This window comes from Manacus vitellinus, unplaced genomic scaffold (assembly GCF_001715985.3).
Source record: "Manacus vitellinus isolate BGI_N305 unplaced genomic scaffold, ASM171598v3 scaffold_37_pilon, whole genome shotgun sequence".
Classification (NCBI taxonomy): domain Eukaryota; kingdom Metazoa; phylum Chordata; class Aves; order Passeriformes; family Pipridae; genus Manacus; species Manacus vitellinus.
In genome coordinates, this window is record NW_021940517.1 from 7,319,462 (window position 1) to 7,333,118 (window position 13,657).

A 13,657-nucleotide genomic window follows, 5' to 3' on the forward strand; every position below is an offset into this window, starting at 1 on the left:
CATGTAATTTTACAGATTCCTTTGTAACTCTGAAAAGTAGAGAGGAGAAAATTCCTTAGAGATGAGGCTCCTGGACTGGCATGTGCATGGTCAGGTTTATTGTTTCTTTTAATATTTTTTACCAAGGGTCTTACTTATGAAGATAACTATAATCTATATTGCAAGGTTATGGAGGAAAAAAACTCTCCTACCTTTCTTCAAAGTTCTTTTTTGGCTGTGAAGCTTGGCTCAGCAGTGCCTTTTATGCAGTCACATTGAAGAGTTGTTAAGGGATAATATAAAGGTTGTTTTTTTAGGAGGCATTTTGAAATTTTAAAAGCAATCTTGTTCCAAATGGATGAAGGGCAAAATCTAAGAGCATACAGAGATGGGAAATGAAAATAAAACCACCTTTCAACTACAATACATTCTTGCCTATTATTTTTTATAATTTTGTGCTGATTTTGATGACTTCCATTATTTTCCACTATAGATTTAGTTAATATGCATTTGGAATTAAAAAGGTGAATTTCACTTAAATTTTTCAAATGAAACAATTTCAAATCTTCTGTCAGTATTTTTCTAAGTTTTTTTCTTAACCCATTCCTTCTTCAGAAGTTTCTGATTCAGTGAGTAAGCATTTTGTTTCACTTCAAATTGAATGAAAATAAACATGTACAACTTTTTGTGCACCTTGTCATACAACTTTCCAACCAACATTTTTAGAACAACATTGTAGAGGAGATGTTCCCCTCAAAAATCCAAACCACACAAGTTCCCACAGCCCTTCACTGCATTTATGTCTGCCTAACTCTTCATGAGTACAGTCTCTTGGAGTTTCTCCTACTGTGGCTCCATTTCTGCACTATCCAGTTGTTCAAAAATACAGTGGGTGTCAGTACTTTTTAATCTGCATGTTTACTGTTCAAACAACAAAGTGCTTATATGGGGAGCCAAAAATTTTCTGTTTCTCTTGGACAACAAGTAATTCATTTTCAAACCATTCTCAGTTATTGTACGCTACTTGAGTGACCTGAGTGTTCCAGTAGCACAAAGGAAAACATTCAATTTTTGTTACCTATTGCTCTGATTTTGCTATTTTTTCTAAGGTGTCGTACAGATTTAATACAACCAGCAACAGCAACGTATCATAGAACATGTTTTCTGAAGGACTAACCTATTGGGAGAAAAGTCAAAACAAGTAAAGTTCTTTAAAAATTTGAATCTCACAAGTGCTGAACCTCATATTTTCTAACACTCCCCTTTTGGCACCAAACTCATTAGCTGTACTTCTTCACCTCATGTGACATAGGACTTCTGAGTTTCTTAATCTCTCACAGGGTGCTTTTTGAATAGCACTCTGAAGGGTGCTGTTCTGTCAGGCTCTGGGATGAGGGTAGATGCCATCACAGAGACTGCCTCACTCCGCTTGCTGTGCTGCTGTGTCTGGGATTGGGATGGTATTGCTGAAGGACAGAGTAAGGGAGTACAGGGCAGAGGGTGCTCTGGTTTCTTGCTAAATGAACACCAGCAGTGCAACTAAGAAGACAAACAAACTTCAAACAGAAAAGATTCACCTGTTCTTGAGAGGAGGTACTCTAAAAATGAAAAGATTATTTCCCTTCTGTATCCCGTTTACTTAATGCATCTAGGGGCAACTTGTGCGTTGTAAATGTCATCTTCTCTGTTATGTCAGTGAACTCTCAGCTTTCTTTTTTTGTATAACTTACTTTCTTTTCATAGACTAGCTGCCAAGTTGATGGTGTCTCTTTTGGTATCTCCTGACTCACATGCCTTCTTGTTCCCAGCTGTCCTCTGCGAACAGTATCCTGTTATGGTGCTGAACAATTAGTACTTAGCTATGAAGTTGATTTATGATGTAGTGAGGATTTACAGAACAAATAGATTATGCCCATGGCCCAAGGCTGGCACTGCCAGCAGGAAGGACTGGCAGGGCTTTTTCCATCTGGAACTATATCTCTATGCAAAGTCTCTCTGGCAATCCACAGGCATAAAGGTCCAAATTACATGTGTATGTGAGGGTGTATATATGTGTGTGTGTGTGTGTGTGTGTGCGCATGTATTCTAGATACATGTTCCAGCATATATATATGTGTTTCAGAAACAGCTCTCTCAGGTGTTTGTGTAGCCAGTTTTATCACTGAGACATTTATCTCCTCCTTGTATTGCCTCTTGTCTTGTTCCTTCCTTCTCCCAAGACAACAACACTGTTCCCCCTCCTATCGGCACCATGCTGCTATATCAGCAGAGTGAAAAAACCCCATTACCAGAAACCAAGACAGCAGCTATGAGAAAAGCATTTTATTCTTGCATGCTTTTTTTGTCTGCCTATACCAACCACTACAAAAATCCAATTCACAGGAGGCCAGCTGGCCAGCTTCTCCTGAAAGTTTCATTTTGACTATTCCAAAAAGTAGTAAGTGGTTCAGGTCACAGCTGAAGAGGACAAGTTGGATATAAATCACATCAGGCCAAGCTTAAGATATCCACAAGCGATGGCTGCACAGTTTCAGACTCTGCAGGCCTTTCACACCCAAAACATCCACTGACGTCAATGGAAATTTTGCATGATGACGGAGAGCAGTGATCATGTTGACTCCGGCAGTCAAAGCCTTGAGAGCTTAATGTTTAGGTTTTCTCTGCCTCAGTTTGTATATGCTGTCCCTCACCACACACTGAATGCTGCACAAATGCTTGACTGCATTTACCTCAACACAGCCCTGGGAAATAACAGAGTCTGTACCCTCATACCCCACTACTGAGCTGAGGAGGGACAGGCTGTCTGGGGGACTTGTCCAAGCTCACACTGGGAAATTGTGATAGACCATCACCAGAGACCCCCTGACACTCTTTGCAGTGCTTTTCCTGGGAGGCTTTTCACCTTTTCAGTAACTGAAGTGTAGTGTTGCTTAAAGTGCCTTCCAAACTGCTGGGACCTGCAGTGGAATAACTCTACTTGAGTTATATTAAAAACAGTGTGGGTTTGTGGTTTGCTTTTTCTCCCAAAAAATTTTTATTAACTAACCTTTTAAAGGCCAGCATTAGCAAACCCATTCATGCAGGACACAGGTTAGGTGTGACTTAGGTGCCATTGCATCTCCCAAGCCACCCAAAACACAGCCCCAGCTTTTCAGTGGAACACCCACCTGCACTGGGCAAGGAAAGAGGCCCTGAAGCAGTTGGGGTGCCCTTCCCAAGGGCTGGGGTGTGTTCCCCTGTCTGGACCCAGTGCACTGGGGATGTTGGGTTGGTGCTGCCAATGGGCAGCTGCTGCACTGCTGCCTGCCCACAAGAAACTGCACCTGCAGAAGTGAGAGGCTTTCCCTGCAGGCAGGAAGGCAGGCAGAGCCTTAAGGGTTTTTCCAATCCCAACTACACAGGATAAAAAAAAGTGAGGAGTAAGATCCTCCAGGGGAACAGTCCCTCTGGAGACTCAGCAGCCCCAGGCCACTTCCACCTGACTGGTAAAGCAGGAGATCCTCAGGAAGGTCTGAATTCATCAGCACTCAGTTGCCAGAAGCAGTCAGAATCCTGTTTTTGAGGATGGTGGCAGTCATTAGGTGCATGGTCCAAGCAGAAGTGTTCCTGCTGGGGTCACACTTTGAGGACACCTGCTCACCAGCCAGTCTGCTGGGATGAAAATTCTTGCAAGTGCCTGAAACACCGTGGCTGTGTAAGCCTGCTCCTTGAACTGCACATTCTCTGTCCTCATCACTCCTTGATGAATCCAGGAGGAAGAAGAGGTAATGTAGCACGGCTTTTAATCAGCAATGGTCATCCTAAAATTTGATGGCCAGCCACAGTCACAGCACAAATTAGATTTAAAGAATCAGTGTGATATTTGCTTTGGGCAGGAAGGCTATTGTAAGGGCAGAGTTACAGATCCTCATTAGGAATTCCCTCTTTCATTCTTGAGCTTTTTTGAACTCTTGAGTAAATACTGTCTGGTGACTTGCTGCTCCTCATTTTCTCAGCTTGCTTCATAATTCCCTAAGGATTGCTCCTCACACCCTGTTGTGGCTGCCTGTGCTTGGCTGTACCTGGTGCTGTTGGAGTTAATGGTCCTCTCTCTGTACTTTGTTTGGCCATGGTGGTGGGTACTGGCATACTCTTCCTCCATCACACCCCACTGTGCCAACGAATCAGTTCTGTCCAGCTCATCCTTCAGCCCTGCCCCAGACACCAGGAGGAACTGTCCCTCTGCTTGCACCAGTCCCACTGGCTTGCACGCCAGTAATCCCCAGTCACCTGTGAAGCTTTCATTCCCCTTGCTGCCCCTTTTCAGCTTCAGGCACTACTGCTGTGGAGGGGAATGTCCAGCCTAAGTACCTCCTGGCCACTGCTCTGGTGGGCTCTGATGAAGATTTGAGGCCAATCCTGAGTGCTACACAAGACTAAGTCAAGGATTGTGTTTCCTCATGGGCTCAGTAACAAGGTGTTCCACAAAAAAGTCTTTGAGTGTAACTAAAAAGCTCATCTCTGTTCAGGTGTGATGCCTGCCTCATCTGTGGGTGTTTGGGGCTTGCACATAGCAACAGTCTTACATTTTATTTGTATAATGCCAGTTGTCTAGCAGAGTATAAAGCACTTCAGGGTCTGTGTACCTCTAGGATGTAAAGGCAGAAAACGTATAATGCATAACTTCAGCTGTCTGATCACTGAGTCCATGTTGTCACATTAAAAGCTTCTTCTTGCCAGAAATACTTCCTGCATTCTCCAGAATGGCACATTGCCTCTGGCTGGACCCAAGACCCACAAATGCTAGCCTGCCCCATGCAGCAATCTGAAGGCACGACTTCAGTGGGACCACCTGACTGCTGTGATAACACACTCCAGAGTGAGCTCAGCTTGTCGTGGTGCTCATGGACAGGTGTGACTCTGCAGGAAATCTGCTGCAATGTCTGCTCACACTGCTACAGCCACTGCTGTTCCTCTAAAGTGTCAGCAGCGCAGTACTGCTGCTGCTTGACTTTACCTTCTCCCTGAGCTTTTCCCAATGTCCCATCTGAGATGGCTGGTGGTTCTGCACCCACAAAAAGAAACAACTTAGATGCAAAACTACAGTGTGTTCATGCGTAAAAATTAAATGAAATAGTCATCCTAAAGCAATCCACTTCCTGCAGCCTTCAGTGGAAATGGCAGATGCAAACCGAACAGGTTTAGTGCCCCAGGCGCAGCAAACTGTGGGATGGAGGATCACCCTGCAGGAGAAGCTGCAGTCATTTCCTTTGCTTCTGCAGCCCAAAACTACCATGGTGTTTTGCTAAGGCAGTTTACAGTATATGTGTCTTCTCTGTGGTTTGGTCTTGTTCTTTTAAACTTTTTTTTAATTTAAATGTTAGTCTAAACAGTTTCTCATTAAGACTTCTGAGTCTGTGCTAAGACTTGTCTCAAAAATGTGTATTCAGGTGGTTTGTAAGATTTTTATGATTTGCTTCTTTTGGAGCCATTCTGGTGTATTATGTAAATCTCATTTCCTGGGACCATTTATTGTGCAAACGCCTAGTTTGGCATGTGTGCAGTGCTGAGCAAAACCAATTGCTTCTGTCTCTCTAGTTCTGAGAAGTTCAGTCTGGAGATTTTTTTGTTCCATTCAAGAGAAGACAATTTTCTCATTCCATTGCCTATCAGAATACATTTTCTGCAAATGAGCTGGAAGAGATAAAGTTTAAAGGCAGAACATTAGCCCCAAACCAAATGTAGAAACTAGTAATGGTCAGTCGCAGATGCAGACATTTAAAAGTAGCAGCTGGATGCTTGATTGGCTTCTATAGCAATTTCTTGCATTTAATAACATGCTTACAGAAAAATCCGTGTGGGACGATGGGTATTAAAAAGCCACTAGAGTATTTTCGATAAGACAGCGCTTGCCTCCAACTCCAGAAACCAATGCTGTCACCAGGGCTGATGTTACCTCCCAGGCTGCAGGGCTGCCATTTCTCATTAAGTAGGGAAAGAGAGACTGAAGGGCCAGAGTCTTCAGCCCTAGTTCAGTCCCCAGTACAGACAGACTGGAGTACATGTCTGAGGAGTGACAGGTCCTTGGCCACGGGTTGGGGCATTCCTCAGTAGCAGTGCGGGCAGCAGGGCAGGTAAAGGGCACCAGCACACCCAGGACAGGTCTCAGACCTCTGCCACATGGAAGCTGAGGAGATGCTTGTGCCCTCCCAGCACTGGGAAGCAGTCTCCTGAGGAAAGCTGGAAGCAGTAGTATACAGGTTTTGTTGCAGGAGCCTCAGACCAGCAGGGCAATAAAAGCCATGTCAGGAGTCCTGGGCAGCTCTCTCCAAAGTGCTGAGGCTAGCAGATTTATTCACAGCCTTTTATGATCTGGGACACACCACAGGAGCCTCCGTGCAACTGTTCTTCTGGCATGTGAACCTGTGGTGACTCAGGAAAAAGGCGCTCCAGGACTGTCTTGATAAGTAACAGGAGCTGGCTATAAAATAAACTTGCAGGAAAAGCAAATCCCCAGCTCTCTGAAGGTGCAACCAACAGGTGGCCCTCACAGGGACTTCGCCTTTCCATGCCACAGCTTGCACATCTGTAAAGTGAGTTTCATAAACTCACCCTTTGCTTGCACTGCTTTGAAGTATATCCACCTGAGAGGCTGATTTTGTAATGACTGCCCTTTGGGTCAGCAGTGGCTCAAGCATGAGGGAAGCGGAGCTGGAGGCATGATCCTATTTTCTGGGAAACACATCATATACTTTCCTGGAGAGCATTTTTGAGGAATATATTGGATTAACTTGTGTTTTTTGCCTATGCAGCACTCATACCTACTTCCCCTTGTGAACTTAATGCATGAGAGATACTGTGGCCCTAACAGGATGAATTACAAAAAAAGTCCTTGAATTTTTTTTCACTGGGAGGAATTAAACTTGAGTTTAGTTTCCTTCCCTCTTATTGCAGCCAGGGCATCTTGTCTGTCTTCTTTGCTACAACTGGCTTGTGAGTCCTCCCAAAAGACATGGCATGACATTTTAGTCCATGTCTTTTTTTTTTTTTTTTTGTACACTGAACAGAAAATGTAAGACTGTTGCACATCTGCAGATTATTTATCCATGCTGCCCTAATTGGTGCAGGGATTAGAAAAACATGTTTTGCCTGCCAATCTCTAATCAAGAAGACAGACTCACTGGCACAGTGGTGGCTTTGCTGTGCTCCAGGGAGATGATGCTCACTCTGCTGAAAATTAGGAGCAATTTAGCTAAATTCAATTTGCAGGTACAGACCTTGCAAGGTCAAAGTAAGAAGCATAGTCTACAAAATAAAAATATCACCCGCTAAGACCAACAGCAGATCCAAACCTGGTTTGAAGGAGAAGGCTACAGTATGAGCACTGAGACAATGAAAAAATTCTAACAAATGTTAACAGTCTGGAAAGGAGAAATAACTGGCCTGTACAAAGTATTCCCTTAGGATGTGTATTCCTCCCAGAAATTTTCTACTTTGCTGCATCTTTTCCAAAGATGTAATGGCAGATTCAATGGCTTACTAACCTTTCTGGCATAGGTTTGTTCTGCAGGAAGTGTCAAGAGACCAAACCCCTGACGTGAGTACTATGGGTACTTTGTCTGGTTCTTGTCTACCTTTGCCTTTCATTGGTGGGATTTGGTTTTTCAATATAGGGGCAAAAAGCATTCCTTCTAGTAGTATTGGCAGAATTTTATGCATTCTTTTGTTTTGTATGAGGTTCAAAGCAGTGGAGAAACATCCCAACCACCTAGCAATGGTCAAAAACAAAACAGGCAGTGGAAGATATTATAGTGTTAAATATATAATTGAGAACTCGATAGGGGGAAAATGGAGCTTTACTGTCATATTTTATTTGCAAGTTTCATTTGACTGCAACACCTGCTTTCAATATGATTAATTCTTACGTAGCATGCCATTTTGGCACTGACAACTTCTGATATACTTCACTGCAGATGCTTGGTTCCAATGACAGAGTTATTTTGCTAGTATTGTGCTGGAGACAGGTCTAATCAGGTAGAGCTAATTTACCATTTGCTGGACTAATGAAGATACACAATAAAAAGAGTATGAGGAAGAACAAGAACTAGTACACAAAAGATTAACAAAACCAGCAAACAGTTTAGAGTAAAAACACAGAAAGATCGCTGTGCTTTAGGCTTTTCTGTAGCATCTTTCACTCCAGGACTATGGTTCCTGTAGTTCCATAGCAGCTACATGCTGTTCCCAAGTGACACTACTCATTTCCTTCAGGCCAAGTTGACAGGGCACCCTGTGACAAACAACAGGGGACCAGAATCCCCATCTGGGAGAGAGGACTGCAGTCCAGCCAGTGCTGGTCAGGACTCGCTAAGCCCTGCTTGGGGGTTTGTGCCACAGCAAGGTGGGTTCACCTTGTGCTGTGTGTTTCCCACTGCTTTATTTTTATACCTACAAGCAAGTTTTCATCTGCCCCCATTGCTGTCTGCCCATGGAATAGGTTGCCCTGAAAGCCAGGCAGCCGCTTCTGCTCCCAGTTGGCATCCTGAGAAAGAGAAGTGCGACCAGGCCAAGTTTCTGCCCCTCTTTCTCTTCTTCACCATTCCATCTACCCTGACATACAGCAAAGATGTTTTCTGCGGCAGCCACCTCAACAACACCCCATGGCAGCCACATCCACTGCAGAACATCACACTGGAAATGCTTCTTAAGAGCCACATGTAACCAGGCTGCAGTGCTCTCAGTTTGCATGTAGACCTCCTCCCCACAGTGTAATCCCGCTGTTTATTTAAGTCATGAGCCTTCAGATTGTCTGTGAACATGGATATGAACACTTCTGGGTGGAAGCAAACTTTTCTGTATTGCTGCTGCAGCAATTAAGCCAGTACATTTCTCTTTCAGTATCCTTCCTTTGACATTTCCATTTCATTCTTACACAGACCTTGGCTGTTGCCTTGGCTAATGCCTTTTTTTTTTAAACCAGTTGCTGTGATTACAGTGGAGCACTAGCTCATGATGGCAGAATCAAGAAAAATAATGCAGGAAGATTTATCTCAAAAATACGGCATTACACCTTGCCATGCCACAGCTTCTTGCTATCTGCTGCCACCTTATCTGAGAACAGCCCAGCAATTGTAGGAATTTACTCCTCACAGAGAGGATTGCACAAAGTAAGGAATGAGTGGCTCTGCAGGGCAGCTTCCTTGCCTAGGAGGAGCCATGCTTGGCATGACCTGGGTATGCACAGGGCCAGGGCACATCTAAGCTTTGCATCAGCTTTTCCCTATAGCCTCTCTGGCTGTTGTCCACACCCATAGTCCCACTGTTCTGTGGGCAAAGCACGGTGATCCCAGCAAACAAAACTGTATTGGCAAGTGAGCAGCAGGTTGAGATGGTAGGTGAGAGCAGTAGGTGCAGGATTTCTGGTAATGGGGACAGGAGTAGGTTTGATCACTCTTTGATGACAATTTCTCTTTTAACACAGTGAGGGGGATTTCTCCTTCCAGACGTGCACTGGATGTGCCCGTGTCTGTGCTGGGAAATTGGTGGACAGCAGGAACAGCTGCATTCAAATGTTCTGTCAAAATATTCAAGCTGATAGTTGGTTTTTCTGGAGTAATCCCTGACTGTTTTGGGCTTACAGTGTAGGTTAAATCACAGTCCTGCCTTGCTTCACATAACTATTTATCTACTGTTACTCATGGACAGCTCTTCATCAAATGCTTCCTGGTACAAGCTGTGCTATGGCACCAAGGAAAATCAGTTTTCCCAGTCAGCAGTAGCAAACCTGGGGACACAATTATTTGTGAGAGTTTTATTGTACAGCACATAGTCATTCTGGTGTACAAGCCCCACAATAGCAGATCAGATGGGCACCAGCTTCCCGTGGCTGCAGCAGGAGCGGGGAGCTAGAGGCTTTGCTGCCAGCCCTGGCTCCTCAGCATCCTGATGCCCACAGGGGTGAAGGGAGGAGGATGACTCCATGCTGCTGCTTCAAGATGTTCACTGTGAAGGGACTGATGATGAGAGTGAGATTTCATCTCCTGTCATCACCTCTCCCTTTGCTCCTTCTTTGCTGTCCCTCCCACGTTTGCAGCCCCCACCTGTTTGTACCCTGCGCAGGTGCTGGCTGCTGCAGCAGAAGCTGAAACTTGTTTTTCTTCTCCTCTTTAAGGTGTGTGCCCTTCTTTCCCCAAAGGAAATGAAGAGAAGCAAAAAAGCAAAAAAAGCCATATATTTGCTGCAGACTGTGAGTGGCATATGTAATAACACTGCCTTTCTCTCCTTGTTTTAGGGAGTGCTGTCGATTTTTTGGAGACAATGGCTTGACTTTGAAGGTGTTTTTTACCAAGGCAGCACCCTTTGGTGTTCTTTGGACACTCACAAACTACCTTTACTTACATGCAATAAAGAAAATAAACACTACGGATGTCTCCGTGTTGTTCTGCTGCAACAAAGCTTTTGTGTTCTTGCTTTCATGGATCGTTCTGAGGGACAGGTTCATGGGAGTGAGGGTAAGTGACTCCTTATCTCTGTCTCCCTTCTTCATCCCCACCCTCTGTCTTCCCTTTACCCCTTGCCTCCTGCCATCTGAGACAAGCAGCACCCATGCAGACAGCTGAGCGGGCACAGAAATCCTTGTGGAGCAGGATGAGTCCTTCCCTGCAGCCTACCCAGGTGCCTGTGAGCTCCTGGAGACCCTGGCTCCCCCCAGTCTGGTGCCTTGTGCATTTTCCTTCAGGAAAAAGGTAATTTGCTCCAGAGCGTGTCACAAAGGATATGTGCTATCTCCATGCTGCTGTGGATGTGTATCGGCCTTTGCCAACCCCTTCTGAGGGACTATTTCCAGACTGTGGCACCAAACTTAGTTATTTCTGACTGCATATTCCTGAAAACCATGGCTGCACACAATGCATTTCTGGTCCCAACCTCTGAATTTAACAGGGCTCTCACCTTTCTACATGTGACAGCAGGTTTGCAGTACAGTTATGTTTTCAGTACAGTTATGTTTTGCATCCATGTTAGTCAGCAGCAGCTGTGGACAGGAGAGGAGAGCTGTGCTGCCCTTGCCCACCTGTGGCCAAAACATGTGCATGTGTCACTGTCATGCCAACTCATAGGGACTTGCATCTGGCCAGCAGCTGTGGGCTGCTCTCCTGGTGGCACCTCAAATGTTTGCTTACACCCTTAGTCCTGCGCCCCACGCGAATGCCTGCTCCGCAGCAGCAACAGAGCCGCATGCAGAGGGTTTATCAGAAAACCCCTCAGCTCCTTGCAAACCCTGCTGCCATGTAGGCATCCCTCAGCACGTGGTGTCCTCTGGAAGCAGAGTGTGGAGGTGGGTAACCCACCAGCGCTGGGGCCAAGTAGCTCCTTCCAGGGCCAGGAGTAACTGGAAGGAAAAGGCACCAGTGTGTCCTTCCTGCCTTGTTGTACCAGTTAATATTAATTAATAATCAATATTTACAGCAATAACTGTAATAATTCCTATTTCCTGCCCATCACTTGAGGACCTCCCTGCTCACCCACCTGGGCAATGCTGTTAGTGCTCAGAAGAGGTTGTTAGCCCTCGCTGCGTGGAGCAACCGAGAGTTAACTTTTTGGGAAGTGTTCCCTGACTGGCAGGAGAACTTGGCAGGAGAGCTTGGCCAGCCTTTCTGTGGTGGCAGCCAAAAGGCTGCTCAGGGGATGCTTGCAAAATGTACCTGCCAAAAGCCCAACCTGGCCAACTGGTGTCTACCCACCCCCGCTACCCAGGTAGCCCTATGCTGAAAACAAATTCACTCTGGTTTTTGAGTGCAGGGGTATCCTGAAATGATCCTGGAGGCAGAGAAGTGCCACTGTTATCATAGCTGGACGTGCTGACCATTTTGATAAATCAAAAAAAAAGAAAAAAAGCTATTTTTGTGGTCTTCATCTCTCTCATGGCACTGTCAGCTGTAGCACTGGTGGGACACTAGGAGAGGAAGTGTATGAAGGGATGACCACTGCTGTCCTGCACCTGCAGCTTGCTCCTCATTCTCAATGTGCCAACTCTCACTACTGGATAATACTGTGGTGTGGAGGAGCAGAAGCCAACCTGTGTGTAGGGATACCCACATGGGCATGCCCATGCTGGAGCAGAGATGCTTCTCCTGCTCTCCTGGGTGCATGCCGTGATTGAAGAGCCAAGATGGTCAGAGACTCTCCAGCAGTTTACCAGGAAGGCATGGCAGGTGACATGTCCTGGGGGATGAATCCTGCTCTGGATGCCCCCCTTCTTAAAGGGGCAGAAGGAGTGGAAGGAGCAGGGAAGCAGACCTGAGTGGTCGTCCCAGCCATGTCCAGCTGTCCTTCATTTCCTATCAGCACTGCATTGGGAAAGTAGCAATGAAACAGAGAACCAGAAGGGCCCAAGCAGTGTGGGCTGTGTAATGCTCCTGCCATGTGTTCCAGCCCCTCAATGTGGCACCTGGCACTGGTGAGGGGTGCCAGGGGGGCTTCCTGAGAACCCACCTTTGTACCCAAGAAGGAACACAACTGTCTCCTCCCCAGGTGATGGGCCAGCAAGAGACCTGGGTGCAGGGGGAAGGGGTTCACAGGCAGACGGGGCTATTCACTCTTGAGCAGTTGTGGCATCCTGACCTCTGGCAATATGAGAGTGAGGAGGCACTTGTCCCTGGGGACTGGAAGGGTACAGCAGTCCTGCAACCCAGCTTCGTGTGGCACAGAGCGAGTGCCGGGGCACTCCTGTCTGCAGAGGGACATAGCATGGAGTCTTGGGAGAGAATAATTTTCTTCCCTCTTTCCTCTCTTTTCTGTACAGCCCATGTGATAAGCAGTGAGCATGGCACTGCTGAGGGATAGCCTCGGGATGAACCCCAACACACAGCCCTCTTCCTGGGACTGTCAACCAGGAGGAGGGACAGTTGCTAGGGCTTTGCTGGGAGTGACCTGGGGACTGCAAGCTAGCACACAGCCCAGCCCCAAAGCTTGTGGTCCCTCGGGGCCACACTCTGTCAAAGCTGCTGACCCTTCTAGAAGCATCCTTTGAGAGGGTGTTTGGTAGACAAGGGCTGCAAGGGTGACAGTGCCTTGTCCTGCTGTGAGTGCCTTCCCACGCTCCTGTTCCATCCCCACACCAGCACAGCAGGGTGGACAGAGTGCCACAGCAAAGCTCTGATCACACATGTCGATGTCCTTGTTCGTGCCTGCTGAAGGAGAGGCCAGTTGAGAAAGGCAACAGCTCAGTGGGGTTTAAGCAAGCACAAGTGTTCTACTTGGCCTTCAGAAGTGCAACTACTACCTCTATAGGCACTTAAATCACAATTTGACTGGAATTTAAATGTAAGGGCAAGCTACAAGTTCCCATCCTTGCCATTCAGGCATTTGCAAAGGCCTACGTCTCCTGTAATGAAGTTGCGATTTTCCCCCTTTCCCTTCGCTGTGCCCAGAGCAAGGATCAACTGGGCTGTGAGCTGTCAGAGAAGACACACACATAATGAAGCTGTGAGTGCCTGAAGCTTTGCCTCTGCAAGCCCTGCAGCACTGAGACATCTGCAGGGAACTGCAGGCACTGTTGTGTGCAAGCAGCCTGTCACTGACACTAACAATGTGCTTGATAGGCAGGCTGAAAGGCTTCAGGAGAAGGTGTATGTGACACCTGGCATGTCAACAAGGGACTGAGAGGTGAAGCCAAGCCCATCTGACAGTTGTGACATGC

At 46.3% G+C, this 13,657-nt stretch overlaps 1 protein-coding gene across 1 annotated transcript in view; it reads left to right on the forward strand.

The window, feature by feature from the left end:
- The window catches only part of SLC35F3 (solute carrier family 35 member F3), a 60,142-nt gene that overhangs the window by 36,529 nt on the left and 9,956 nt on the right, over positions 1 to 13,657 (forward strand). Inside the window, exon 3 of the mRNA XM_029961605.1 lies at positions 10,250 to 10,469. Coding sequence (XP_029817465.1) covers positions 10,250 to 10,469 — 220 coding nt within the window. The remainder of the gene's footprint in view (positions 1 to 10,249; positions 10,470 to 13,657) is intronic.